At 38.9% G+C, this 24,307-nt stretch overlaps 1 protein-coding gene across 1 annotated transcript in view; it reads left to right on the top strand.

Moving 5' to 3' along the window:
* Positions 1-19,757: 19,757 nt before the first annotated feature.
* LOC115217379 (sphingosine-1-phosphate phosphatase 2) overlaps positions 19,758-24,307 on the top strand; it is a 42,908-nt gene continuing 38,358 nt past the window's right edge. The window contains exon 1 of the mRNA XM_029787054.2: positions 19,758-21,037. Within this exon, the coding sequence (XP_029642914.1) occupies positions 20,324-21,037 (714 nt within the window). The 5' untranslated portion in view covers positions 19,758-20,323. The remainder of the gene's footprint in view (positions 21,038-24,307) is intronic.

Below are 24,307 nucleotides of genomic sequence, written 5' to 3'. Positions count from 1 at the left end.
AAATTCAAATCGGACCATGTTAACACCAAAAATTATTTACATCAAAAAGGTGCTTTTTTACTATGAAAATCCCTATTTTTTGACTGCTGTGCCGTCATTTTTCGGTGTATTTCAACCAGACTAGTCTCTCTCTATATAAAGCTGAAGTTGTCTGTGTGTGGCAGGTTTGGTAGCCTTCAACTAACACTATCTCCTCCGAGGCCCTGCGGCGCAAGTTGACCAAAATTGAGAGTATGATAGAAGAAGGCTTGCTCTTCCTTCCGTAGAAGAAAAAATTAAATCAGACCATGTTAACACCAAAAATTATTTACATCAAAAAGGTGCTTTTTTACTATGAAAATCCCTATTTTTTGACTGCTGTGCCGTCATTTTTCGGTGTATTTCAACCAGACTAGTCTCTCTCTATATAAAGCTGAAGTTGTCTGTGTATGGCAAGTTTGGTAGCCTTCAACTAACACTATCTTCTCTGAGACCCTGCGGCGCAAGTTGACCAAAATTGAGAGTATGATAGGAGAAGGCTTGCTCTTCCTTCCGTAGAAGATAAAATTCAAATCGGAACATGTTAACACCAAAAATTATTTACATCAAAAAGGTGCTTTTTTTTTTCTATGAAAATCCCTTTTTTTTTTTACGATATTTTGACTGCTGTGTCACCATTTCTCGGTGTATTTCAACCAGAAAAATGTTCACTCAAAGAGAATAACAAGCTACATAATGCAAAATATTTACTTTTCAAAAAAGATTGAAACTATATCAAGACTTTATTAAGGTGACATCAAAGTCTGCCGTTTTAAGCGCAACTAAAAAACCAAACCCGAGCAATGCCGGGCTATCTTGCTAGTAGATTAATATTTTTCTTTAAAGACGGCGAACTGGCATTTCGTCTGTCTTTACATTCTGAGCTCAAATTCCACCGATGTCGATTTTGCCTTTCATCCTTTCGGGATCGACAAAATCAGTACCAGTTACGCACTGGGGAACGATTTAACCAACTTAGACCCGCCGCCGAAAATATTGATCAAATGTCAAAATCTGAAACCAATAACTTTCTTATTTGAGTTATTTCCCTTGGATCGTCATCTAGAAATTATTTCCCTGACTTCACGCCAACCGTCTTTGATGACACACCCTCTTTTTTCTTTTCTTTGATATCGCTTTTTTTTTCCTCAGAGGAAGAATTTACTTAATTAAAAACAGAGAAGAACACATACATACATACATCCTTCAAAAGTCGGAGCACTGCATCCTTTAAAAACTTCCATGCTTCCCGAGATTCGCCAACACTACGCCTGATTTTCTCCCCTCCATACACACGCAAGCATGTATCTGATTCATACACTGTTCACTTTCCAGACATTTGTACATTACTGCATAGGCTTTATCGGATCATGTTAACACCAAAAATTATTTACTTCAAAAAGGTGCTTTTTTTCTATGAAAATCCCTATTTTTTACGATTTTTTGACTGCTGTGTTGCCATTTTTCGGTGTATTTCAACTAGAAAAATGTTCACTTAAAGAGAATAACAAGCTACATAACAGCAAAATTTTTATTTTTCAAAAATTCCAATTCTAAAGGGTCGAAACAAACCCGAGCAACGCCGTGCGATACTGCTAGTTTTTAATCAAGACAAAAAGTAAAAAAAGGGAGCGCTTAACTTCCCTTTGAGAGGGGTAACTTATACGTCGTATATTTGTATATTATGTCAAAAGCCTCCTTTCACGTGATCTAAGTTCATTAAGCAATTATGTAGCTGTTATGTATTTTTTTGTTTTAATAGAGAAAAGCAAGTTCTAACTTGCCTCACAAGATATGGATTACGATCGGAAATAACTTTATATATAGGCTGACTATAAATAAGGCAGAACAGTCACTACGTTGTGTAGAATATATAAGAAGAATAAAGAAGAATTTACTCAAAATAAATACAGACCAATGTAATTTTTAGTCGGACAATTGAGAGAAATATTCTTTTAACACAGGAAAATAAATTGTTCTTTTACTTTTTTCAGTTATCAGACAGCGTCTCGGCTGGGGCACCACCATGGAGGGTCTAGTCCAGGGGTTCTCAAAGAGGCTCCATATGGCCCCTGCGGGTCTATATAAGATTTTTTGGATCTTTTCCTTTTGAACGGCAGTTTTCAACGCAATTTCTAGTTAACTAAACACTTTTAAATTTCGTATACTGGTAGAATGTGTTTTAAAAACATCATTTTTTCTTGGCTTTATTGAGAAAATTCTATATGTTGTAACATATTTCAACTTTAATTTCGAGCATTTCGGCAATTTTAACCAATCGCTGACCTCGGATCTTTTCGCTTTGACCGGCAGAATTTTTTAATAATTTGTTTGTAACTAAACACTTTTAAACTTCGTATACTGGTAGAATGTGTATATAAAACATGATTTTTTTTCTGCCGGTCAAAGCGAAAAGATACTAGTATTTTAAGGACTCCAGGAAAAAATTGGCTTTAGACGTAGGTATTGGTATCTATTGTAAGAAACAGCTAGGTTTCTTTCTCTAACCTGTATGGATTGAACAGTGTGAAAAATAAAATATGAATCTTGAAAGAAGTTTCTATTCTTTATACTCTAGTCATTTGACTGCGGTCATGTTGGGGAACCGCCTTTTAGTCGAGCAAATCGACCAAGGACTTATTCTTTGGAAGCCTAGTACTTGTTCTATCGGTCACTTTTGCCGAAGCGCTAAGTTACGGGGACATAAACACACCAGCATCGGTTGTCAAGCGATGTTGGGGGGACAAACACAGACACACAAACAAAACACACACATACCTAAATACATACATACATATATATATATTATATATATATATATATATTAATATATATATAAGCGAGAAAGAAGCAACAAGAATGGATAGGTTTTTAGTACGATCGTTTCATACAAGGACAGGTTTTTTAAAAGTTGCAAAGATTACAGCATATAAACGAGTCCCGTACTCATCAGCTAAAATACATGTGAGTTCTCTAGACATCCTAGTGTTGAGGCTATATCATGAAGTAATGTAGATAATTAAACAGATTTCTACAGTTCATTAAAGTTCTTTAAAGATGATGTACAGTCTTATCACAGAATTTTAAAAAAAGTTTTAATAGCATCACAGAGAAGGTGACCTATCCATAGTGCACATATGAATTTCCAGAGATATGATGAGGGATTATATACTCAAGAAGACAAATTTATCCATTGTTAATGGATAAATTTGTCTTCTGTGATGCTATTAAAACTTTTTTAAAAATTCTGTGATAAGACTGTACATCATCTTTAAGAACTTTAATGAACTTTAGAAATCTGTTTATTATCTACATACTTCATGAGTATAGCCTCAAAACTAGGATGTCTAGAGAACTCACATGTATTTTAGCTGATGAGTACGGGACTCGTTTATATGCTGTAATCTTTGCAACTTTTAATAAAACCTGTCCTTGTATGAAACGATCGTACTAAAAAACCTATCCATTCTTGTTGCTTCTTTCTCGCTTATAATCACCCCGCATTACTGTATTGTTAAATCAGTATAGTTTTTTTGGTGCATCTAAGTTAGGTACCATATTCAAGTAAATTCATTTAAATTAACTTGAATCTTTATTGCTCTTGTATATATCTATATATATATATATATATATATATACATACATATACATACATACATACATATATATATATATATATGTATATATATAATATGTATATATATGTATGTATATATATATATATATATATATATATATAATATATATATATATATATATATATATAATATATACATACATATATATACATATATATATATACATATATACGACGGGCTTCTTTCAGTTTTTGTCTACCGAATCAACTCACAAGGCTTTGGTCGGCTCGAGGCTATAGTAGAAGACATTTGCCCAAGGTGTCACGCAGTCGGCCTGAACCCAGAACCATGTGGTTGGTAAGCAAGCTACTTACCACACAACCACTCCTACACCTACAAAAACTAGTTTTTAAACATCTAATGGCTATGAGGGTCCACCAGGGTAAAATAATAATCAAAGGGGTCCATAGATTTTTAAAATGGTTGAGAACCCCTGGTCCAGTCAATAAAATCGATCTAGTACTTACTCTCAAGCCTGATAATTATCCTATTGGTCTCTTTTGGTAAAACCACAGTTATGGGGATGTAAACAAACCAACACCAGTTGCCAAGCAGTGGTGGGAAATAAACACAAAGACAAGCACATGCGTGTGTATATCATCATCATCAGTATCATCATCATGATATTAACGTGCACTTCTCTGTGCTTTCATGAAGCTAGACCAGGGGTTCTCAGCTGGGGTTCATATGGCCCCTGAGGGGGGGGGCATATATTTTTTGGGTCCTCACAACGAGATTGTAAAATCAGGGATCCACAATAGTATGTTAAGGGACCCTGAAAATTTTTTGCTTTCAATGTTACAACTATTGCTTGATGTGCAAGCAAGGGGACACAAGCAACACCCACACACACACACACATGCACATACATGCGTGCATACACTCACACATGCATGCACACATGGACACACGTGTGCACAAGCATGCACACACACAAGCATGCACACATGGACACACATGTGCACAAGCATGCACACACACACGCACGCACACACACACACACACACACACACACACAGACCCACACACACCCACAAGCACATACGTGTTATAATGCTGGATAATGTTATCAGACAGTATTTGTTATCAAACTTAGTTGGTCCCAAATTTTTTTATTTAAAATGAATTAAAAGTTATCAGCTTCTTTTAGAATCAAAAGTCCAGATATTGTTATATCTATTGCTTAACGTTATCTTAATGTTAACAGCTATACTTATTGTTATAATCAGTTATTGTTATCAGCTGGGTTTTGCTATCGAAAAGGCTTTGTTCCAAAAATGGTAACACTAAGCAGCTCCCTCAGGAGATTCTGAAGGGTATTGTGTTTGAATTGGGTCACAGGAAAGCCATGCCTTCATACCTTGTTACGTGCATTTAGTTCAGATTTCAGGACTGCACGAACTCTCCTATAACATTCCTTCCTGATCCTCTCTTTCATGCTTGCATGCTGAATACCAGAGCCTTCATTTATCCCTAAATATTTGTATTTTGGGTCTTAGTGATGGACATTTAAGATTTAGAAGGGGATGATGATGGACACTAGGGATCTGGAAGGAGATGACACCCTAAAAAGTACCTGGAATATATGAGAGCATGCATTGGCCAGGAGAAGTCTGTGGCGAGCTTGCAGAATGGTTAGAATGCCGGGTGAAATGCTTAGCGGTATTTCATCTGCCACTACGTTCTGAGCTCAAATTCCGCCAAAGTCGACTTTGCCTTTCATCCTTTCGGGGTCGATTAAATAAGTACCAGTTCCGCACTGGGGTCGATCTAATCAACTTAATCCGTTTGTCTGTCCTTGTTTGTCCCCTCTATGTTTAGCCCCTTGTAGGTAATAAAGAAATAGGTATTTCGTCTGCCTTTACGTTCTGAGTTCACATTCTGCCGAGGTTGACTTTGCCTTTCATCCTTTCGGGGTTGATAAATTAAGTACAGTTATGCACTGGGGAGGGGGCGATCTAATCGACTTAATCCCTTTGTCTGTCCTTGTTTGTCCCCGCTATGTATGGCCCCTTGTGGGCAATAAAGAAATAGAAACAAGGACAAGTCTGTGGGATTGCAACCCAGCAAGCCCACTGACTTAACCTAGCAAGTCCATACTGGTCAGTGGAGGTTTGTGGCTTAATGGTTAGGGTGTTGGACTCATGATCATAAGATTGTGGTTTCAATTCCTGGACCAGGTGACACGTTGTGTTCTTGAGCAAAACACTTCATTTCATGTTGCTCCAGTCCACTCAGCTGGCAAAAATGAGTAATCTTGTGACAGACCGGCATCCCGTCCAGGTGGGTAATATATACACCAGGGGACCACCGCGAAACTAGCTCTCATGAGTCAGCATGACTCGAGAAGGTAAATTTTACTAGTGGACGTTTCTGCTGCTGGACTGAAGGCCATGTTTAAGAGCTCAGAATTGGGCCAGAAAGGAAGTTGTCTTCGAATGGCCAGGCAGAAGATGCTAACACCTACCTACATTAATTCAAAGAGTTGCGTAATAATCCCTCCTATTATCAGCATAAGGCCTGAAATTTGTGGGGAGGGGGTAAGGTTGATAAATTAAGTACGAGTCAAACTCTAGCACTGTGATGTAATCAAAATGACCTTTCCCCCAGAATTTCAGACCTTGTGCTATTAGCAGAAAGGATCACCATTATTATTATTATCATTATTATTATTATTGCTATTGTTATTATTATTATTATTATTATATTATTATTATTATTAGGGAGACAAGCTGGTAGAAATGTTAGCACACCAGGCAAAATGCTTAGTGGTAAATGCGAACTGGCAGAAACGTTAGCACGCCGGGCGAAATGCTTTGCCGTATTTCGTCTACCGTTACGTTCTGAGTTCAAATTCCGCCTAGGTCGACTTTGCCTTTCATCCTTTCGAGGTCGATAAATTAAGTACCAGTTACGCACTGGGGTCGATATAATCGACTTAATCCCTTTGTCTGTCCTTGTTTGTCCCCTCTGTGTTTAGCCCCTTGTGGGTAGTAAAGAAATAGGTATTTCTCTACAAAAAGGGTGGCGAGCTGGCAGAAACGTTAGCACGCTGGGCGAAATGCTTCGCGGTATTTCGTCTGTCGTTACGTTGTGAGTTCAAATTCCGCCGAGGTCGACTTTGCCTTTCATCCTTTCGGGGTCGATAAATTAAGTACCAGTTACGCACTGGGGTCAATGTAATCGACTTAATACCTATGTCTGTCCTTGTTTGTCCCCTCTATGTTTAGCCCCTTGTGGGTAATAAAGAAATAGGTATTTTGTCTGTCATTACATTCTGAGTTCAAATTCTGCCAAGGTCGACTTCACCTTTCATCCTTCCAGGGTCAATAAATTAAGTACCAGTGAAACACATGGGTTAATGTAATCAACTAGTCCCCTCCCCCAAAATTTCCAGCTACCAAGTCTACTCACAAGGCTTTTGTTAGCCTGGGACTATAACAGAAGATATTTTCCCAAGGTGCCATGGAGTGGGAGTGAACCCAGATCCATATGGTTTGGAAGCAGACTTCTTATTTCTTTATTACCCACAAGGGGCTAAACATAGAGGCGGCAAACAAGGACAAACAAAGGGATTAAGTCGATTACATCAACCCCAGTGCATAACTGGTACTTAATTTATCGACCCCGAAAGGATGAAAGACAATTTGTGCCTCATGATTGGCACAAACAAAATTAGTAGAAAGGCTTATTATTATTTTTATTATTATTATTATTATTATTATTATTATTATTATTATTATTATTATTATTATTAAGGCCTCAAGCTGGCAGAATTGTTACCATGCCGGGCAAAATGCTTAACAGTATTTCATCCATCTATATGTTCTGAGTTCAAATTTGGAGTTGATAAATTAAATACCTGTTGAGTACTGGGGTCGATGTAATCAACTTATCCCTCTTCCAAATTTCAGGCCATATGCCTTTACTAGAAAGAATTATTATTATTATTATTATTATTATTATTGAGTGAGAGAGCAGTTCATGCCATCAAAGTGACACTGGGGTAAAATATACGAAGCCCAGTATACCCATCATGACTACCTGTCTGATAAGGGTACACCAGGCACATGCATCACAACCATATGTGCACGACATGGTTATCTCATATCAAGATAAACAGCGCATGGCCTTGTAGGTGGGGCCCAGTTAGAATTTTCTTCTGGTCGAGTAACCCATCCTGCTCAAAAGGTCCCTGAGTAAGGGTTGTTTAAGAATGTTGAACGAAACACCCATGTTTCCAAAGGTGAATTATCCAAACCCCAAAGAATTCCTCTCAACACATGGCTATGATGCTCCCCTATTATTATTATTATTATTATTACCTCCACCTTAGTGAAGGCAGAGGTATTGCTTTCAGTTGTGTTTGTTTGTTTGTCCATGGACAAGATATTTCAAGAACCACTGGATGGATTCTGATGAAACTTTCAAGGATGTTTGGCCCCGTGACTGGCACAAACTGATTAAATTTTGAGACTGATCCGGTACCGGACAAGGATTCTGGTTATTATTATTATATTATTATTATTATTATTATTATTATTATTATTATCATTATTATTATTATTATTATGCCAGCGCCGCCTTGACTGGCTTCCGTGCCGGTGGCACGTTAAAAGCACCAACCGATCATGGCCAATGCCAGACTGCCCTGGCACCTGTGCCGCTGGCACGTAAAATGCACCCTCTACACTCGCGGAGTGGTTGGCGTTAGGAAGGGCATTCAGCTGTAGAAACACTGCCAGACCAGACTGGAGCCTGGTGCAGCCCCTGGCTTCCCAGACCCCGGTCGAACCGTCCAACCCGTGCTAGTGCGAAAAACGGACGTTAAACGATGATGATGATGATGATTACCATGGTGAGCTGGCAGAATTGTCTTTCATCTTTTCGGGGTTGATAAATTAAGTACTAGTTATGCACTGGGGTTGATGTAATCAACTTAATCCCTTTGTCTCTCCTTGTTTGTCGCCTCTATGTTTAGCCCTTTGTGGGTAATAAAGAAATAAGAAGTCTGCTTCCAAACCATATGGATCTGGGTTCACTCCCACTCCATGGCACCTTGGGAAAATATCTTCTGTTATAGTCCCAGGCTGACAAAAACCTTGTTAGTAGACTTGGTAGATGGAAACTGAAAGAAGCTTGTCATATATATATATATATATATATATATAGAGAGAGAGAGAGAGAGAGAGAGAAGGAGGGAGGGAGAAATGTAGTAAGTGCATATGTGTGTCTTTGGGTTTGTGTTTGTCCTCCAAAACCACTTGACAACTGGTGTTTGTTTGTTTACATCCCTGTGACTTATACATTCAGCAAAAGAAACAGAGAATAAGTACCAGGCTTTAAAAAAAAAATACTGGACTCGATTCAATTGACTAAAGCTCTTCAAAGCGTTGCCCCAGCATGGCCACAGTTCAATGAGCGAAACAAATAAGAGGTAGATGATAAAAGGTGCTAACAGTTTCACCTCACAAAAGAAAGAGGAAATGTGAGGGCTGGAATATCTCTGATCATAGGTAAGTATTTGACCCCTAAAAACTGGACAGAGAAACAACAATCCTTACTCAATCTATCTGTAGTAATGTGAATATATGTGAGGGCTGGAATATCTCTGATCATAGGTAAGTATTTGACCCTTAAAAACTGGTCAGAAAACAACAATCCTTACTCATCTATCTGTAGTAATGTAGTAATGTGAATATATGTGAGGGCTGGAATATCTCTGATCATAGGTAAGTATTTGACCCTTAAAAACTGGTCAGAGAAACAACAATCCTTACTCAATCTATCTGTAGTAATGTGAATATATGTGAGGGCTGGAATATCTCTGATCATAGGTAACTATTTGACCCTTAAAAACTGGTCAGAGAAACAACAATCCTTACTCAATCTATCTGTAGTAATGTGAATATATGTGAGGGCTGGAATATCTCTGATCATAGGTAAGTATTTGACCCTTAAAAACGGTCAGAGAAACAACAATCCTTACTCAATCTATCTGTAGTAATGTGAATATATGTGAGGGCTGGAATATCTCTGATCATAGGTAAGTATTTGACCCTTAAAAACTGGACAGAGAAACAACAATCCTTACTCAATCTATCTGTAGTAATGTGAATATATGTGAGGGCTGGAATATCTCTGATCATAGGTAAGTATTTGACCCTTAAAAACTGGACAGAGAAACAACAATCCTTACTCAATCTATCTGTAGTAATGTGAACATATGTGAGGGCTGGAATATCTCTGATCATAGGTAAGTATTTGACCCTTAAAAACTGGTCAGAGAAACAACAATCCTTACTCAATCTATCTGTAGTAATGTGAATATATGTGAGGGCTGGAATATCTCTGATCATAGGTAAGTATTTGACCCTTAAAAACTGGACAGAGAAACAACAATCCTTACTCAATCTATCTGTAGTAATGTGAACATATGTGAGGGCTGGAATATCTCTGATCATAGGTAAGTATTTGACCCTTAAAAACTGGACAGAGAAACAACAATCCTTACTCAATCTATCTGTAGTAATGTGAATATATGTGAGGGCTGGAATATCTCTGATCATAGGTAACTATTTGACCCTTAAAAACTGGACAGAGAAACAACAATCCTTACTCAATCTATCTGTAGTAATGTGAATATATGTGAGGGCTGGAATATCTCTGATCATAGGTAAGTATTTGATCCCTAAAAACTGGACAGAGAAACAACAATCCTTACTCAATCTATCTGTAGTAATGTGAATATATGTGAGGGCTGGAATATCTCTGATCATAGGTAAGTATTTGACCCTTAAAAACTGGTCAGAGAAACAACAATCCTTACTCAATCTATCTGTAGTAATGTGAACATATGTGAGGGCTGGAATATCTCTGATCATAGGTAAGTATTTGACCCTTAAAAACTGGACAGAGAAACAACAATCCTTACTCAATCTATCTGTAGTAATGTGAACATATGTGAGGGCTGCAATATCTCTGATCATAGGTAAGTATTTGATCCCTAAAAACTGGACAGAGAAACAACAATCCTTACTCAATCTATCTGTAGTAATGTGAATATATGTGAGGGCTGGAATATCTCTGATCATAGGTAAGTATTTGACCCTTAAAAACTGGACAGAGAAACAACAATCCTTACTCAATCTATCTGTAGTAATGTGAATATATGTGAGGGCTGGAATATCTCTGATCATAGGTAAGTATTTGATCCCTAAAAACTGGACAGAGAAACAACAATCCTTACTCAATCTATCTGTAGTAATGTGAATATATGTGAGGGCTGGAATATCTCTGATCATAGGTAAGTATTTGACCCTTAAAAACTGGTCAGAGAAACAACAATCCTTACTCAATCTATCTGTAGTAATGTGAAAATATGTGAGGGCTGGAATATCTCTGATCATAGGTAAGTATTTGACCCTTAAAAACTGGACAGAGAAACAACAATCCTTACTCAATCTATCTGTAGTAATGTGAAAATATGTGAGGGCTGCAATATCTCTGATCATAGGTAAGTATTTGATCCCTAAAAACTGGACAGAGAAACAACAATCCTTACTCAATCTATCTGTAGTAATGTGAACATATGTGAGGGCTGGAATATCTCTGATCATAGGTAAGTATTTGACCCTTAAAAACTGGACAGAGAAACAACAATCCTTACTCAATCTATCTGTAGTAATGTGAACATATGTGAGGGCTGCAATATCTCTGATCATAGGTAAGTATTTGATCCCTAAAAACTGGACAGAGAAACAACAATCCTTACTCAATCTATCTGTAGTAATGTGAACGATTTTTTTTTAAAAAAAAGGGGTCACCATGAGATGAAAATATTGAAATTTGTAACTCATTTAAACTATTTAACAAAGACTTAGAAATAAACTTTGATTTTTATCATGAAGTATATTCATTGTGTATGAGAAAGAAATAACAATGCTTTGAATATTATCAGTAGCAAGACATAATCTGGAGATAATCAGGGACGTTATTAACAAGGTTATCAGTAATTAATCATTAATTTTATTCATTCATTTATTTATCTATCTTGTAACAAGAAGATCGAATGTTTTAAACTGCCAATGCGATAGCTCCCTGTCTCCCATATCTTCTCTAAAATTAATGTTATTTGCCTAAATTATTCTTTTAGCTTTCAACAGTTCCGGCCTCTGGCTCTCAGCTCAAACGTGTCACGGCCTCTTGCGCAGCTCTTTCAGCAGAATTGTTCCATTTTATGCCTTTTTCATTCTTTCATTCTATCCCAACCACCACCATTGTAGTCGTCGTCGTCGTCCTCCTCCTCCTCCTCCTCATCATCATCACCATCATCGTCATCATCATTGTCATCATCAAAATCATTTTGCACCCATGGTGAGGTTTGATAGTTCTGTTCCAGCATAAGTCGTCTTATTTCTTTATTGCCCACAAGGGGCTAAACATAGAGGGGACAAACAAGGACAGACAAACGGATTAAGTCGATTACATCGACCCCAGTGCATAACTGGTACTTAATTTATCGACCCCGAAAGGATGAAAGGCAAAGTTGACTTCGGCAGAATTTGAACTCAGAACCTAACGGCAGACGAAATACCTATTTCTTTACAGCCCACAAGGGGCTAAACACAGAGGGAACAAACAAGGACAGACAAACGGAATAAGTCGATTACATCGACCCTAGTGTGTAACTGGTACTTAATTTATAGACCCCGAAAGGATGAAAGGTGAAGTCGACCTCGGCGAAATTTGAACTCAGAACATAATGGCAGACAAAATACAGCTAAGTATTTCGCCCGGCGTGCTAACGATTCTGCCAGCTCACCACCTTATTCAATAGGTCATCTTACCCACTTTCTGTTGTTACTGGTCATCTTTTTCATGAGGTCCACATCTTCCTCAGTTTTCCTCTTCCACTAGCCATTGCTTCAATTATTTCCCCCCTTCATAGCATCCTTTTATTATCTTTTTTATATGCGTAAGGCACAGGCGTAGCTGTGTGGTAAGAAGCTTGCTTCCCAACCACATGGTTCTGGGTTCAGTCCCACTGTATGGCACCTTGAGTGTCTGCTACTATATAGCCTCAGGCCAATCAAAGCCTTGTGAGTGGATTTGGTAGAAACTAAAAAGTGGTGAGCTGGCAGAAACGTTAGCACGCCAGGTGAAATGCTAAGCAGTATCTCATCTGCCGTTAGGTTCTGAGTTCAAATTCCACCGAGGTCTACTTTGCCTTTCATACTTTCAGGGTCGATTAAATAAGTACCAGTTACGTACTGGGTTGATATAATCAACTTAATCCATTTGTATGTCCTTGTATGTCCCCTCTGTGTGTAGCCCCTTGTGGGTAGTAAAGAAATAGGTATTTCATCTGCCGCTACGTTCTGAGTTCAAATTCCGCCAAGGTCGACTTTGCCTTTCGGGGTCAATTAAATAAGTACCCGTTACGCACTGGGGCCAATGTAATCGACTTAACCCCTTTGTCTGTCCTTGTTTGTCCCCTCTATGTTTAGCCTCTTGCGGGCCATAAAGAAATAAGAAACTGAAAGAAGCCTATTGTATATATATATATATCGAATCATGGCCAATGACCCAGCAAGTAAAGTGAGTTCACAGCCATGGCCGATACCAGTGTTGCATAACCAGCCCATTTAAAAGTACCCTTGAATCATCGGGTGATATGCTGCGCTTGAGAAGACCTACTGAGTCAAATAAAATCAAAATTGAAATCATAGTTGTGGTCAATGCCAGTGCTGCCTGACTGGCTTCCTGTGCCGGTGGCATGTAAAAAGCAGCATCTGAATGTGGTCAATACCAATGCCCACCGACTGGTTCCTGTGCCACTGACATGTAAAAAGTGCCATCCGAATGTGGTCGATGCCAATACTGTGTGACTGGCTGCCATGGCAGTAGTATGTACAAAGCACCCACTACACTATCAGAGTGGTTGGTGTTAGGAAGGGCAACCAGCTGTAGAAACACTGCCAGATCCGATTGGAGCTTGGTGCAGTCTACTGGCTTACCAATCCTCAGTCAAACCACCCAACCCATGCCAGCATGGAAAACGGACGTTAAACGATGATGATGATGATGATGATGATGATGATATATATGTTTGTGTGTCTGTTTGTCCCCCCACCATCGCTTGACAACCGATGTTGGTGTATTTACATCCCTGTAACTTAGCGGTTTAGCAAAAGGAACAGATAGAATAAGTACTAGGCTTAGAAAGATAGAATAAGTACTGGGCTTACAAAGAATAAGTCCTGCAGTCAATTTCTTCAACTAAAAGGCAGTGCTCCAGCATGGCCACAGTCAAATGACTGAAACAAATAAAAGAATAAAAGGATCATACCTCCATTATAGTGCAAAAGTCTTCCTTATTATGGACACCAGCTGTAATACCTGTATCTAACACCTGTATCTAGCCTCAATGCTATCAATACTGCACTTTGTAGACAACTGTTACACCCCCCCCCCCCACCCACCCCGGGGTTATATAGTCCAGAACAATAAATTTCAGTCACAGCAATAAAGGAAATTCAGTAAAATTATTTTGATAATTTAAACTCGTATTTGATTAAAAACTGCATCAGGTGAGAGCAAAGTTGAAAAGATAAGATGGAGTGTGATCATACTGAAGTTTTTAATTCAGTCACACCATTTTTATTTGTGTTATATTATTACTCTGAAGGTGCCTGGCCTATTTGGTGAGATGCATTGCACTTACAATTGTGAAGTTGTGGTTTTGGTTTCCAGACTGGTTACATGTTGTGTTCTTGAGCAAAACATTTCATTTCATGCTGCCACAGTCCACTCAGCTGTTAATAGGTAATCCTATTATGGACTGATCTTCCAGTGGAGGCAAATGGCTTAGTGGTTAGGGTGTTGGACTCATGATCATAAGATTGTGGTTTCAATTCCTAGACCGGGCGACACGTTGCATTCTTGAGCAAAACACCGTTACGTTCTGAGTTCAAATTCCGCCGAGGTCGACTTTGCCTTTCATCCTTTCAGGGTCGATTGAATAAGTACCAGTTAAGCACAGGGGTCGATGTAATCAACTTAATCCCTTTGTCTGTCCTTGTTTGTCCCCTCTATGTTTAGCCCCCTGTGAGCAATAAAGAAATAACTATTACTACTTGTGTATGGAAGCACTCTGTCGCTTACGACGACAAGGGTTCTGGTTGATCCGAATCAACGGAACAGCCTGCTCGTGAGATTAATGCATAAGTGGTTGAGCACTCCACAGACACGTGTACCCTTAACGAAGTTCTCGGGGATATTCAGCGTGACACAGAGAGTGACAAGGCCGGCCCTTTGAAATACAGGTACAACAGAAACAGGAAGTAAGAGTGAGAGCAAGTTGTGGTGAAAGAGTACAGCAGGGATCACCACCATCCCCTGCCGGAGCCTCGTGGAGCTTTTAGGTGTTTTCGCTCAATAAACACAACGCCCGGTCTGGGAATCGAAACCGCGATCTTAAGACCGCGAGTCCACTGCCCTAACCACTGGGCCATTGCGCCTCCACACTACTTGTGTATAACAGTACATTGAACCTGTTCTATTTATTTTCCATTTAATCACTCATCAGTTTCATTATCTATTTTTATCATTGGGAAACGTACAGTCAATATAACTAAGATCAGCAGAGTGGCAAGCTTGGCAGAATCATACCATTCCAGACGAAAATGCTTAGCAACATCTATTCAGGCTGTTGGACTCATGATCGTAATATTGTGGTTTCAATTCCTGGATTAGTCGAAACACTGTTTCATGCTGCCACAGTCCACTCAGCTGTCAATAGGTAACCCTATGATGGACTAATCTTCCAGTGAAGGCACATGGCTTAGTGGTTAGAGTGTTGGACTCATGATCATAAGATTGTGGTTTCAATTCCTGGACCGGGTGACACGTTGCATCCTTGAGCAAAACACTTCATTTCATGCTGCCGCAGTCCACTCAGCTGTTAATAGGTAACCCTATGATGGACTAATCTTTCCGTGGAGGCACATGGCTTAGTGGTTAGGGTGTTGGACTCATGATCATAAGATTGTGGTTTCAATTCCTAGACCAGGCGACACGTTGTGTTCATGAGCAAAACACTTCGTTTCATTCTGAGTTCAAATTCCACTGAGGTTGACCCAATAGCGTAGCTAGAGTGTATGTCACCTGGGGTGGTCCTTCTGTTTTCCACCCCTGGACCCCACATATTGCATACAGCAAACCCAAAAGTGGTGCCCTTTTAAAAGTGTCACTTGGGATGGACTGCCCCTACGGCCTTGCCCTAGCTACTCTAGTGGGTTGGCCCTGCCTTTCATCATTTTGCACTTGACATAATCAACTTCTCATTCTCCCAAAGTTGCTGGCCTTTTATCTTTTACTTGTTTCTATCATTAGACTGTGGCCATGCTGGAGCACTGCACTGAAGAATTCTTAGTTGAATGAATCGACCCCAGGACTTTTTTGTATTCTATTAGTCTCTTTTGATGAACTGCTAAGTTACAGGGACATAAGCACATCAACATCAGTTGTCAAGAGGTGTAGCGGAGAACAAATACACACACATATATATACACACACATATATATACACACATATATATATATACATACATACATACATACATAAAACATACATACATACATACATACATACACACATACACATGCACGTACGTACATACATACATACATACATGTTTCTTTATTGCCCACAAGGGGCTAAACACAGAGGGGACAAACAAGGACAGACAAACGGATTAAATCAATTATATCGACCCAGTGCGTAACTGGTACTTAATTTTATTGACCCCAAAAGGATGAAAGGCAAAGTTGACCTCGGCGAAATTTGAACTCAGAACGTAACAGCAGACGAAATATGGCTACGCATTTCGCCCGGGGTGCTAACACTTCAGCCAGCTCACCGCCTTACATACGCACATACATACGTACATATGACAAGCTTCTTTCAGTTTCCGTGTACCAAATCCACTCACAAGGCTTTGGCCAACACAAGGCTATATAGTAGCAGACACTCAAGGTGCCATGCAATGGGACTGAACCTGAAACCATATGGCTGGGAAGCAAACTTCTTGCCATACAGTTACACCTGTATCTTTTACCAGAAAAAAAAAAAGCGGAATCTAATCAACCGCAGTACATCTCTGGTATTTATCTCCTACCAGAAGGATGTAAGGCAAACATAATAGAACTGGACTACAAATGATTAGCTGCATTGGTACAAGTATAGCTGTGTGGTTAAGAAACTTGTTTTGCAACCATGTGGTTTTGGGTTCAGTCCCACTCAGTGGCGGCTTTACTATTTTATTTGTTTCAGTCATTTGACTGTGGCCATGCTGGAGCACCTCCTTTAGTCAAGCAAATCGATCCCAGGAGTTATTCTTTGTAAGCCTAGTACTTATTTTATCAGTCTCTTTTGCCGAACTGCTAAGTTACGGGGACGTAAACACACCAGCATCGGTTGTCAAGCGATGTTGGGGGCACAAACACAGACACACAAACATATACACATACACATACATATATACATATATATAGATATATACATATATACGATGGGCTTCTTTCAGTTTCTGTCTACCAAATCCACTCACAAGGCTTTGGTCGGCCCGAGGCTATAGTAGAAGACACTTGCCCAAGGTGCCATGCAGTGGGACTGAACCCGGAACCATGTAGTTCATAAGCAAGCTACTTACCACCCAGCCACTCCTATGCCTATACTTACCACACAGCCAAGGGGGTGCTACTTCAGAAAATTTTTAGCTGTTGTTTTAATATTGGGTAAAAGGAAACAAATATATAAAAAGAAAATTTATACATAAACTTGATCAGTTCACTTTTTAGCCACTGTCATGTAGTGTGTTTAATTTGTTCACTGAACACTGCCATGAATTCCCCCTTGTTTTTCAAGAATCACTCCCGAGGAGGAGGAGGAGGAGGAAGATTAAGAAGAAGAAGAAGAAGAAGAAGAAGAGGCCAAAGTCTTGAAACTTGTATTTTGCAGAGGCACAGGTTAAAAAGTATCAATGTGTGCCCCTTGTTTGGACCCTTTCTCAGCAACATTACAACTCTTCAGCTCATAGAAATGAGGATTCTCCTGTTGTGAAGTCAATTACTGTAGGTATCTACCAAGGGGTCGCCATGTGTGGTATATAAATATAAAACTTGTAGGACAGACCATCCAAACAAAGTGATCTACCCTTCATGCAACTAGCCCTCACTTCTGTGGTGTATGCGAGAGATTCGAAATAAGGACACCTACCTTCTCTTCGCTCAACGGAGACCTCTCAGCGGTAATTGACCCTTCAACGCAGCCCGACCCGAACACTAGAAATAGCAGCTGCTTCTCCCCTACCTTAACAACGTGCTCACGCGTCTAACTCCTTCGGTTACCTCGATCGAAAAGAAGAATCCTGCCCTGCCTGCACGCACGTCACTGCTGCCCCTTCCGGTCAGCCCCAAGTTCCGGTCAGCTCCTCAGCTGCTGACGTCATCCCACACACTCTATTGGCATTAGGAAGGGCATCCAGCAGTAGAAACCATACCACAACAGACAACTGGAGCCTGGTGCAGCCCTCGGACTGTCCAGCAGCAGTCAAGCTGTCCCACCCATGCCAGCTTGGAAAACAGATATCATATGATGATGATGGTGATGATGACGATGATGATGATGATGATTGTGTCTCTGACACCCAAGATCATTGGGAGGACCTAATGAAACTTGTTCATGTCCACATTAGAACATTCAAAACAAGCTGATACATGTCAGACAACTGGAAACGTCTGAGTAGGTTTGTGAAACCCTTTACATTTCTTTCTTTCTCCCCTTAGCTAGTCTCACACAGTCTAATCTCCCACAAGCAGGCTGTTCCCAGAAAGAAAAAAAAACTCTAGATATCTTAAGAAATCCAGTTGTCTCTGTCCAAACAGGGGCAGTGGCTCTCCCTGGTGGTCACACACAACACTACTGATTCAGCTTTGAGTCCTGGGAAATGCTTCACCTTGTGAGATCTAGACTTTTCCAAAACAACACACAACTCCATCTTCCAATCTGAGTTATCTTGGAGATGTGTATACTTTGTAGTTGTTGAAGAAGGATGTGAAGAGTTGTGCCTGAAAACAGAAACACGCCTTGTAATTATAGGTCCCTTAGAAATTATTTTTCGTTGCCAGTACCGCCTGACTGGCGCCCACTACACTCTCGGAGTGGTTGGCGTTAAGAAGGGGATCCAGCTGTAGAAACTCTGCCAGATCAAGATAGAAGCCCGGTGCAGCGATCTGGCTCGCCAGCCCTCAGTCATTCGTCCAACCCATGCTAGCATGGAAAGCGGACGTTAAACGAAACGAAAAACAATGACACATACATATACATAATCAAAATCCCGGGTCCGGCACAATCACGACATACAGAAAATCGCACGACTAGGAGTTGCACTCATATTTTGTAGAGTAATTTCAATATAAGAGAAAATACAAAACCCAATACTAAACGTTGTACATAATACTGAAAAATACTAATAACGCCTGTTGTGTTTACAGATGTGGGTTCGTATTCCATGGACAGCCTTCGACTTTTCTATAAAGAGGGGTTTTTGACCCATTATTTACATGCTATTATTTATAGGGCGATCCTTCGGTATAGGTACCGTAAGTGGCTTTATTTACATTTCTGAAGGTAACAGAAACCCTTTTCTCCCACCCCTAACCCTAACCCTAACACAAACCCTAACCTCCCATATATATATATATATATAAACCCCACTTTCTTGAAATGTATCCGGTACTTCCGGTACCTATACCGAAGTTACGCCATTTATAGCTTTATCTACTTCAAGATCCACCGTTGCAAAAAAAAAAAAGAACTACAATAATAGTAATACTTTTATTAAATTTTTTTTTTCATATCTCCTAAATTTCTAAGTTGTGTGTGTATGTGCGTGTGTTATTTTTTTTTTAATTAACATTCATAAATATTCTGGACTATGTACTAAGAATGATGATATTTAAACATTTGGTAGTATCTCGTCAACGATACAAATAGGACTCGCAATAAACAAAGGATTAATCTCATCAGATTAAAGTCTAGGCAGAGTAGGTGTATTCTGAAGAGAGGATACTTTTAATAGGTTACACCGTAAATCCAGTCTGCTCGTCACTAGCAAAGCGACAGCATCATGGCTCTATGTCATGTGTACTCAGCTGGGTCTGGCCTCCTCACAACGGCCTACTTCATCAAGCATGAAAAATCAGTCTACTAGCTCACAACACCTGCTCTAGCAACGAACATAAATCGATCCGTCTTCTCTTGACATTTCCTGATGTATATATATATAAACTGTTTAGCCGTTTGATCACTAACAGTTTTTAACAAGTAAAAACACGTTGGGTGTGTAATAATTGGTCGCAATTCAACTTTCAAGCAAACTTTTCAAGTCGGATCTCTCCGTTGAACAACATTAACTCACAGGTTTACACAACTACAGATATTTCAGCTTTGACCTCGGCCTGTGTCTAGAATGCGACAAGTGTTTAATATCTGTTATACAACAATCTTAAAGCATTGATTAGTGTTAATGGTCGAAAGTTTCTGTAAAGATAGCATTATCTTTACATCAAAGAGTTTTTGAAGGAGCGGTGATTTTGTAAATAATGGATATGTTGCAAAGTATTGTTTTATATCTCGATGACCCATATTTAGTTGCACGATTTCAGCGTTTTTGTGGATTGTCTTACAACGAAAATTCTGCAAGATCGGCGCCGTCCAGCAACATGTATTCTCAATCGGGATTAAAAAATTCTTCAATAGTCTTTCGCGATGAAGATGACCCCTGGAAGGTTTGTCATTACGACCAGAACGGGGCAAAGGTTCCAGATGAAGATGAAAGTAGTGATAAATGTATCCGTCGCAATGTAAAAGCACCAAAACCATCGGGGGTTACGGAAACCGATGCAGCAGCGGACCAAGTGAACTTACAGAACGGTGGCCAGCCCATTAAAAACACAACTTCTAACCCAGATGGGAAAAAAAACGAACTCCCTTACAAAATACAATACAAATCTCTCTACTATCTTTTTAGTTTTGGAGCTGCCTTGGGCGACGAATTGTTTTACACTACTTTCTTCCCTTTCATTTTGTGGAACTTAGATTTTTTCGTCTCTCGGAAAGTTGTGGTTATGTGGTGGATTACTCTTTACTTAGGCCAAGCAACTAAAGACATCGTAAAGAGACCGCGTCCCATTTCACCCCCAGTCATCAAGTTGGAAGCTCGATATGAATTGGAGTACGGAATGCCTTCGACACATGCGATGGTTGGCACTTGCATACCTTTCTCTATGCTATATCTGTTCCACCAGAGATATGATGTAAGTAAACGTTTATTTTCTCCTTTAAACACCGATCGTGATTCTTTTAGCTACCAAAGGGCCAATAGATGCCATTTACAAATATGTTTTAAAAGTTTTCTTCATTATTTGGCATCGAGCGGAGTGGTAGAATATTTGATTTATTAATTACAAAATGTATCGATAAACCACCACCCCCTAACGCAAAAGTGTTCATTTAATAACTTCAAAGCTAATTTACATTTAGGTAATAACGATAACTCGACAATAAACTTTAAATATTTGCGTATATTTGTGAGATACAGACGGCATCCACAACTAGTTTGGGTTAAAGGTACATTTGACATTTGTGAAAATGAGACTAGGTTAAGTACCTTAAATTATTTTCCGTTGCCCCTCTACTCATTGAGGTCATTAAAATAAGTACCAGTTATAAACTGAAGGACGTCTATGTTCATGGTTCTCATCTGGCTTATTATACATCTACCACCATCAGTCATCATCGAATGTACTCCGCTGGTATTTTTATTTTTAATCAACAGAAGCCAATATTTGTAATAGTAGATGACAGCAAGTCCAAAGAGGTATTCCGAAAGAATACCTCCAAATATTACTGTTACTAAATTACTAAGAAATACATATTTGAAGGTGTCCTACGATTCGAACTCGGTTCTGAGAGATAACAAACACGCAAGTACAACACACATAACCCAAACTGTTTCTATTTACCCGTGCTTGACGGTTTATAAGGCACATTGGCATTCCTTCGATATAACTCGACAAAACTAAAACAGTTCACTTCGGGTATTTCCGTGGGTTGTGGAGTATAGATATAGCAATGTCTCGTTTTAAACTTGAAGACAAAAAATCCTTGCATATTTCATGTGTGTATGTAAAATCCGCAAATTTCCAAGCAGAAAACAGGATCGAACTGTCATTTGCTTCCACAGAAATACCCGAAGTCGAAATGTTTTGACTTTTGTCGAGTTATATCGAAAGAATGCCAGCACATTTACTCAAATCACATAGGTACAATTGGTGATTCAAGAAATGGCTTGCCAGAATTGATGTGCATCTTATAAGCCAGTGGACTTCCTCGGCATTATCTGTACAGCCTTACGATATCCAGCGATTCCTTATTGTCTGGGTTCAAAAACCCTACGTAGACTTTTTACTTTACGCCCTGAATAAAAAGAAAGAAGAAAACTCTTGGGACCAGCTTTTCCTTTCGTCCTATTAAATACTATACTTAGTCTTAAATCGATGGTGTTTTCAGTTTTGTTTATATATAACTTACAATTGTCTTTGACATTTGAATAATTAAAAAAAAAATTATTTTATATACAAAATGTGCATCTTTTCGGTTTGAACGGCAGTTTTTAACATAATTTCTAAGTAACTAAAAAATTTTAACTTCGTATACTGGTAGAATGTGTTTATAAAACATCTTTTTCTCTTGGCTTTATTGAGAAAATTCTATAGTTTGAAACAAGATCCCAAAATGTTTTTAATTACTAAATAAACTATTACTGCAAAAATAATCTATTAGAATCATTAACATCTTTCATTTAATTAACATTCAATACTTCAGATGCCTATCAAATTTTGTAATTAGTCAATACCTTTATTGTCTGTCAAATCTACTATTACATTAATTGTTTTTAAAATAGCTTATTTGATGGCATATAAGATATACTTTTTTTTACAAAAAAATTATCTCAAGAATCCACAGCGGATCCAATATGCAAGGTCGAGCCTTATTACATGCTTTTAGGCACTAAAAAAATTTTTCTTGTTGAAATTGAGATGCATCGTTTATGCCATCAAATACACTACTCTCAATTCTTTATTTATTTTTCTTAATTAGTAAAAGCGTATGTGTGTGTTTTACATCGTAATTGGTGAACAATAGCGTTGTTAGTTAGAAGTTTCCACAAAGCTAATCGGTACCACTTGAGAACAGTGGTCCCGTTGCGCGCACTGGCGTAGTTGCGCATCCGCGCTAGGTAGTAGTGACTAGTCGATCCTACAACGACTACCTAGCAAAGTAAATTAAAAAAAGGGATATAAATAATTTTTTTTTACACAAAGTAAATAATTTTTGTTAAACAAAGTAAATAACACGCAAAAGCACAAAGTAAGAATCGACTAGTCACGACTAGCTAGCGACGGATGCGCGACTACGCGAGTGCGCGCACCGGGACCACTAAATAACACAAAAACACAAGGTAAGGATCGACTAGTCACGACTAGCTAGCGACTACGCGAGTGCGCGCACCGGGGCCACTGTTCTCAAGTAGTACCAAACTAATCTCTGGTTCACTACATTTCTGACCCGAGAGTGGCAATAATGCGTATATTACTTGACACAGAACAAATATCTCAAGGAACTTAGTTCATGAAACACCGCTTTTCTCAGCGCTGTTTACATTCTTCGCCTAATGTCATTCAGGCAATATTAATTTACTTTCATATTTCATTAGTTTCTGTCCCGCCTGTTGTAGCCGTTCAGTTTACATGTCATTCTAATTTCTGGTACTACTTGAGAACAGTGGTCCCGGTGCGCGCACTGGCGTAGTTGCGCATCCGCGCTAGCTAGTCGTGACTAGTCGATCCTACAACGACTACCTTAGCAAAGTAAATATAACACAAAATAAACAAAATAAAACACAAAAACACAAAGTAAATAATTTTTTAAACAAAGTAAATAAAACACAAATACACAAAGTAAGGATCGACTAGTCATGACTAGCTAGCGACAGATGCGCGACTACGCGAGTGCGCGCACCGGGACCACTGTTCGCTACCAAACTGGTACTACTTGGTTCACTACATTTCTGACTCGAAAGTGGCAATAATGTGAGTAAAATTGGTTCTACTTGAGAACGTAGTCGCGCAAGCTAGTCGTGACTAGTCGATCCTACAACGACTATCTAGTAAAGTAAATACAACACAAAATATATAATTTTTTTACACAAAATAAATAATTTTTGTTAAACAAAGTAAATAACACTCAAAAACACAAAGCAAGGATCGATTAGTCATGACTAGCTGGCGCGGATGCGCGAGTAAGCGAGTGCATAACTCGGAGATCAGCGAGCCACTCCTGGTTGAGTCACCACTTTTCCGCATTAGAAAGGTTACAGCTACAGTGTTTTGGCATGGTTTCTACAGTTGAATACCCTATATATATATATATATATATATATATATATATATATATATATATATATATAATGCCCTATATATATATATATATATATATAGGGCATTATATATATATATAATATA

This window comes from Octopus sinensis, linkage group LG11 (genome assembly GCF_006345805.1).
Source record: "Octopus sinensis linkage group LG11, ASM634580v1, whole genome shotgun sequence".
In the NCBI taxonomy this organism is placed as follows: domain Eukaryota; kingdom Metazoa; phylum Mollusca; class Cephalopoda; order Octopoda; family Octopodidae; genus Octopus; species Octopus sinensis.
This window is presented reverse-complemented; position numbering and strand designations above follow the sequence as displayed.